The sequence below is a fragment of the Lissotriton helveticus genome, chromosome 1_1 (assembly GCF_964261635.1).
Source record: "Lissotriton helveticus chromosome 1_1, aLisHel1.1, whole genome shotgun sequence".
NCBI lineage: Eukaryota > Metazoa > Chordata > Amphibia > Caudata > Salamandridae > Lissotriton > Lissotriton helveticus.
The window spans coordinates 1,841,917,144-1,841,923,143 of record NC_136057.1 but is presented as its reverse complement, the minus strand read 5'-3'; the positions used below and the strand labels follow the sequence as shown (position 1 = coordinate 1,841,923,143).

At 42.0% G+C, this 6,000-nt stretch overlaps 1 protein-coding gene across 1 annotated transcript in view; it reads left to right on the top strand.

Moving 5' to 3' along the window:
- The first annotated feature begins 4,599 nt into the window (after window positions 1–4,599).
- The window catches only part of ALG14 (ALG14 UDP-N-acetylglucosaminyltransferase subunit), a 319,292-nt gene continuing 317,891 nt past the window's right edge, over window positions 4,600–6,000 (top strand). Inside the window, exon 1 of the mRNA XM_078659210.1 lies at window positions 4,600–4,794. Within this exon, the coding sequence (XP_078515336.1) occupies window positions 4,662–4,794 (133 nt within the window). The 5' untranslated portion in view covers window positions 4,600–4,661. The remainder of the gene's footprint in view (window positions 4,795–6,000) is intronic.

Below are 6,000 nucleotides of genomic sequence, written 5' to 3'. Positions count from 1 at the left end.
CTGAACGTGGCTGGGTCTTGTGAAACAAAAATAAGCGTAGACCCAAATCAATAATATGTCATATAAAAGGGCCTCCCTCCCCTTTGCTATAAGCGTTCTTGGCAAACAAACAATCAGCGTGTGGCAAAACAGTTACTGATTTTCATTATATGCACATATCTTTTAACATGAGTATATGTGGAACACATTGATCATCTAATAAACAATGCAGTTTTGCGAAATAATAAGTAAATAATCAAATTCAATAGCCGAAATAACAAACAAACAAACAAAAAACACCTGTTTAGATGTGAAAGGTAAGTAAAGACCCTTCATCGGTGTCTTCATCGTGATCAAGAGAGGGTTTTTTTTTAATAAGAAACATGGCGCATAATGACATACGATTCTTCAAATATTTTTTTACAACAAGGCATGCTTATGCCACTAGTCCAGTATTTTGTGGGGTGAGCAGGGGATAGACGGGATCAAGTCTCTTTTGATTATTACTCCTTCTAGCCAGCTTACAGTCTATTATCCAGGGGAGAGGACTAATGTTTCATTTCTTACCGGCCTCTTTGGAACTTTCCAAACAAGGGGCAATTTGCAATGTGGTCTTTCAGTCCTTGCGGGGTACTTTCCTCTCTGGAGGGGACTGTCGGTTATGCCGAATGTCCAGAGCTTTTTGGGAGGCATGTAGGGGTTAGACATGATCAAGTCTCTTGTGGTATTGCTTGTTCTCCCCTACTTTCCATCTATCAGCCAGGGGCGAGGAACAAGGTTTAATTTCTACATTGCCTCTTCTGAATTTGTTGAATGAGGGACCATTTTCAATGTGGTCGGGCGGTTCTTGCCGGGATCCTTTTCTCCCTGAAGGGAACTGTTGACACGTTTCAACTCTCAATTGTTTAGGCGCCTCCTCTGGATACAGAGCTGATAGCATTTTTCTGAAAAAGAGACTAGGGGCCCGATGTAGGTAATTCTTATTTACCACTTCTTAAATACCGAATTTTACCGATTCGCTATTTAAGAAGTGGTAAATATGAAGGGGGAGATGTAGGTATTTCCAGATGTGTAAATACCGAATCTTTAAGATTCGGTATTTACCGAATCTGGAAATACCGAATCGGTATTTCCTATTGATTCCTATGGGCTGTGAAGCCCATAGGAATCAATGGGCAATACCGATTCTGTAATTACAGAATCGGTAATTACCGATTTTAGCAAGGGTGCAGGGGGTGTCACTTTGACACCCTCTGGCACCCCAAAAATAGGCTCGGGTGACATGTGGCAGGCATACGTGCCCCAAGGGCAGGTCTGCCTGTCATATGGCAGAGGTGTGCATGCACACCGGAATCGGTATTTTACCATCAAATTGGATTTGATGGTAAAATACCGATTCGGTAAGGCTTGTGGGAGTCAGAAGAGTCCCACCTACATTTCAAATTTATCGAATCGGTAAAAATACCGATTCGGTATTTTACAGAATCGGTAAATTTACCGATCGGTACATTTACCGATTCTGTAAAATTAAGGGCCCTACATACCATTTCTGAAATACCGGCCGGTAATGGCCGAAAATACCGATTTTCGGCCGTTACCGACCGACCTACATCTGGCCCTAGGTAACTACTATTACTGAAGGAAGCAAAAAAAAAGTGGCTATAGGAGGCAGATGCGCAAAATTGGGGGGGGGGGGTACTTTAAATTGGGCGAAACTCCTTTGCGGTTGTTTTTTGTGTGTGTGGGGGTGGGTTTCACATTACTCTTATTAATGCACGAGTATATATGGGGCAAACCGGTAAGCTTAATAAAAGCAACGTTATTTAAGAGAGAGTGAGCTACTAAGTACCCCCAAGCATGGTCAACACGCCTTTCAAAATGTCGGAGTAATGTTACAGGTACCTGAACATTGGGCCAAAATAGACTTTCTTCAAAATTACAATTTACTTTTAAAACAGATAAAATTTGATGGATGACCGCCTACCTTACTGAGACACTGTGTATGAAATACTTTTTGGGTATCTCATCTGCTTTGAGCAGCTGAGAGGAAGCAAAGTCTGGTGTGACAATGTTTATTTCATAAATGTTTTCAAGGTGCTTTCTAATGGGGGGCGCCCTCTAATCGACAAAATCGCCTCTGAAAGAAAACACGAGACTAAATGTGTCCTAAATTATACCAGTAAGACTCTTGAGGGCGCTCTACAACAACAAATGTAGAGGGGAATTGAGCGCAGCTTTCACAGATAAATGAGGTTTACAACATAATAGTACATTGCCTATTCTCAAATGTGGCCACAAATAATGCTTACTATTTTTCAGTCTCGAATTCACATTGGAGCGATCGTTTTTAATCTATTTTGGGCCATATGAAAAAAGCTTTCCCTTCCCTTGATATTGGGATATTTTACACAGAATACTTCCATACCTGTCAACTTGGGAAACAAGGGCCATATGTATCAAAAAAGAGTTTTGCGATTCTCAAATTACGATTTTTAGTTAATCGCAATTAGAGAATTACAAAATTTGCTAATCCTACATATTCCTTATTTGAGAATCGCAGATTGAGATTCGCAAATAAGGAACACCTTCCCATTCATTCCTATGGGCTAGAAGGCCCATAGGAATGAAAGGGAAGACATTCTCAATTTTCGATTACCAGTTACAGAATCGCAAATTGAGAATGCAATTTCAAGGTTGCAAGGGTGCCAAAAGGACACCCTGTTGCACCCCTGAAAAATGCATGTATGCACATTGTGCGCACATACATGCCCTTAGGGCATGTATGTGTGACATATGGCCCTATTAAAAAATCAAAAAAGTGCTTTTTAAAAAGAAAATCGTAAATTACCACCAACTTGAAGTTGGTGGTAATTTGTAATTCCTTAAGGCCAAATAGTAAATTTCTGGTGCTTCCAGAATTGCATTTAAGGAATGGCAATTTGTAATTCCTTAATTGCATTCGCAAAATAGAGAATCGCAAATTTTGCAATTCTCTATTTTGCGATAGCCTTTTGAGATGCTACATCCCAAAAGGCTTTTTCCAATTTGCAAACGGGCCGATTCTGAGAATCTGCCCATTTGCAAATGGGAAAAAGGCTTGATACATATGGCCCCTAATCGGCCGTGTGAGGAGGGGACGTGGCCTTGAAGGGGTGTGGCTTTATGCTAAGAATTTCCCGAGAGGGACTTCTGCCCATGTCCTCGGCCCCAATCGACCACCGCTTCCACTAAAGAAAACGAGAACAAAACATTGTTGAAGCTGCTGGTGATGTCCTGGGGTGTTTTCACACACCTTAACCCCTTGCATGTGGCGTGAATTTTCACGCTGTGCGGGCATTTTAATTAGTGGGTGGGCTTCGGACAACCGGGGGGCTGTCCTCCGCACACTCCCACCGTGACATGTGACGGCTCCTGCGAATCACGAGCATGCAAGGGGTTAATGGACATCAAATGCATGTAGCTTCAAAAGACAGCTGGAACTCCACACACTCTCTGCAGTGGTTTCCAGCTCACCTTGCCTACTACCGTGTGATTTCAGCTCCTCATCGGGAGACCATGTGAAAGGGTGCAAAATCGTGTGACACACGGTGGCACGGTGTGGGTTGGTAGGTCGGTACTTCTGCAGAATCAAGACACGGACAAACTATAAATGTAGAATATCCACTTTTGGCTTTTACGTTTCTGAGCAAAACATAGGAAAATGGTGTGCCGTGTAAGAGTTGTGAACCAGTTTGTCCATTTTATAGATAGAAATAATTCATCCGTGGATGGAAATAATATAGTAGATTGGCATAATGTATACATTTTCAAGGTCCAAAAAACCTCTTACATTCGCCGAACATGCTACACATATGAGCATGCAGGATATTGAAAATATCCGCAGTGTTGCACCAAGTGTATGATTTCAGTTAGTTAAATAAAATGATTTCCACAAATGTTATATTCTAATTAATTTAGTGGCCATTGTCGCCACGTCTGTGTATTGCTAAAGGTATTGCGGGCATGTATCCATTATGTACGTCTTTGCCTAGTCTATAAATCACATATTAGGGACACAGCACAGCTTTCTCTACTATGCATGGTGGGAATTGTAAGCTTTCACTAAGGATAGGAGAAACTAACGTATGTGTTTAAAAGTGTTGCTGGAGGACTGTAGCTCCCAAGTGGCCGCCAATCATGTCTCACGCATTTTGTGTCCCCTTCCTTTTTATCCAATAAAATATTACATTCTGGAATTCGCAGTTTTAACTTTTAACATGAGCAGTAGGGTTCATAAGTCTCAGCATGCGAAGAGTTTCTGATTTATAAACTGAGACTAGCTTACTACATCACGTATAACTGCTTGGAAGAAACTGGCAGTAGAAAAATCCCGAACTCTTATGTATACTGCCATATTTTAAATATTATTTTATATGTGAGGTTGTTGCTGTGTTAAAGGAACAATTTAAATATACACAAAACTGGCATTAATTTATTTACCAATTGGAGAGAACATCAGTGTCTTGAACCTGTAAGTGAAAGAATTTGAATGAAACCCACACAGGGTAAGCATTAGAAGTTTCCCTTCAATCAGAGTCAGAAATACTCGAGGAGCCGCAGCAGGAAGGGGCGGACTTGAGTATGACTTCCGGTGTATACAGGGACGCGCTGCCAGCTCTTTGCAGCGAGTGCTGGAGGTGGCCATGCTCCTGCTGCTGGGAAGCATCTTCCTGGCCCTGCTGCTCGTGGCGTCCGGCCGCTTATACTTAGTGCTGCGAGACCGGAAGCAGCCTGGGAAGGCAGGGGCTGTCAGTCTGCTTGTGGTGGCGGGATCCGGTGAGTCTTTTCCCCCAGTGCTGACGCTGCAAACAGTGCCCCGGAAGTACTAGGTAAACAGTCATGAACTTCGGCTGCTTCGACCCTTGATTTCTGACCTAAGTGAAGCAGCAGGGGTCTTTTTCTTAGTAGCTGAGTCACTGCACTCTGTAATTTTTTTACTGACAAAAAGCCTGCGCCATAGTTTGCCAGACTCTGAACGAGGAAGCCTTTTAATTCACTATGATTCACGATATGCAGAGATTAACCAGTTTTTTGAGAACTGCTAAATTATTAGATTGTTTATGTGTGACATTTTCAGACCAGCTTTAAGATGGGAGGATCCCAACATTTTAAAGCCAAAAAATGGCTTTATTTTGCCTGTCTCCCGCCTGAAATTGCCTCTCCTTTAATAGAAATCAATGGGGAAACTTAATTCTCCCGATTACCCTTTAAAAAAAATCTTCTATCTTCCTCTTCGTAAATGTTGGCATGTATGCATTTTATATTTGTATCCTGCTTCTTTGTGACGTTACCACATACTGTATGTGTAGCACTTTGAATGACACCCTCAAGCCGAGGGCAGCACTCAGCTATTCACACAATATTTTTACTTTCCCGTTTTGTATCAGAATGTAATAATCTAGAGGGAGACTGTACGCTGTTTTACTATACGTTCTAAGATGGTAGGATTGGAGGAGGTCCTTGACCGCTTTAGTTAATCTATTAACATGCAACTTCTGTGCCTGCGAGATGTACATATATATTCTGCTCTGCTGCAGAAGTCTTGAGTCCTGCTGCCAGCCTTCTGCCTAGCTGCCAAGGTTTCAGATTGCTATGTGTGACATTTTCATAATTTTACTGTAATTATGAGTTACATTTCAAAGTCTATGAGTGACACTTTGTCGCGAGCAAAATCAAGTGATGAGACTAAACATAAATATCAGAAAATACACCCATTTGAGCAAGGAGAACCTCTAGGATCTTAAAACTGCTGGAAAGCACCAGAAATAAGGTGTGAGGCACACATTACAGCCAACCAGGACACTGCATTAGCCTTGACTATACTACTGATTGTTCAACCCTAATAAAAGTGATTACCAGCACTGCTAGTGGTGTCCGCTCCAGTTTGAGCACACTGCCTGCCGCCCAGCACCACAGCACCAGATCTACTTATGCTAGTAGGCTGTAAGTGCGGCAGTCTCAGAGCTACTAATATACACCAGG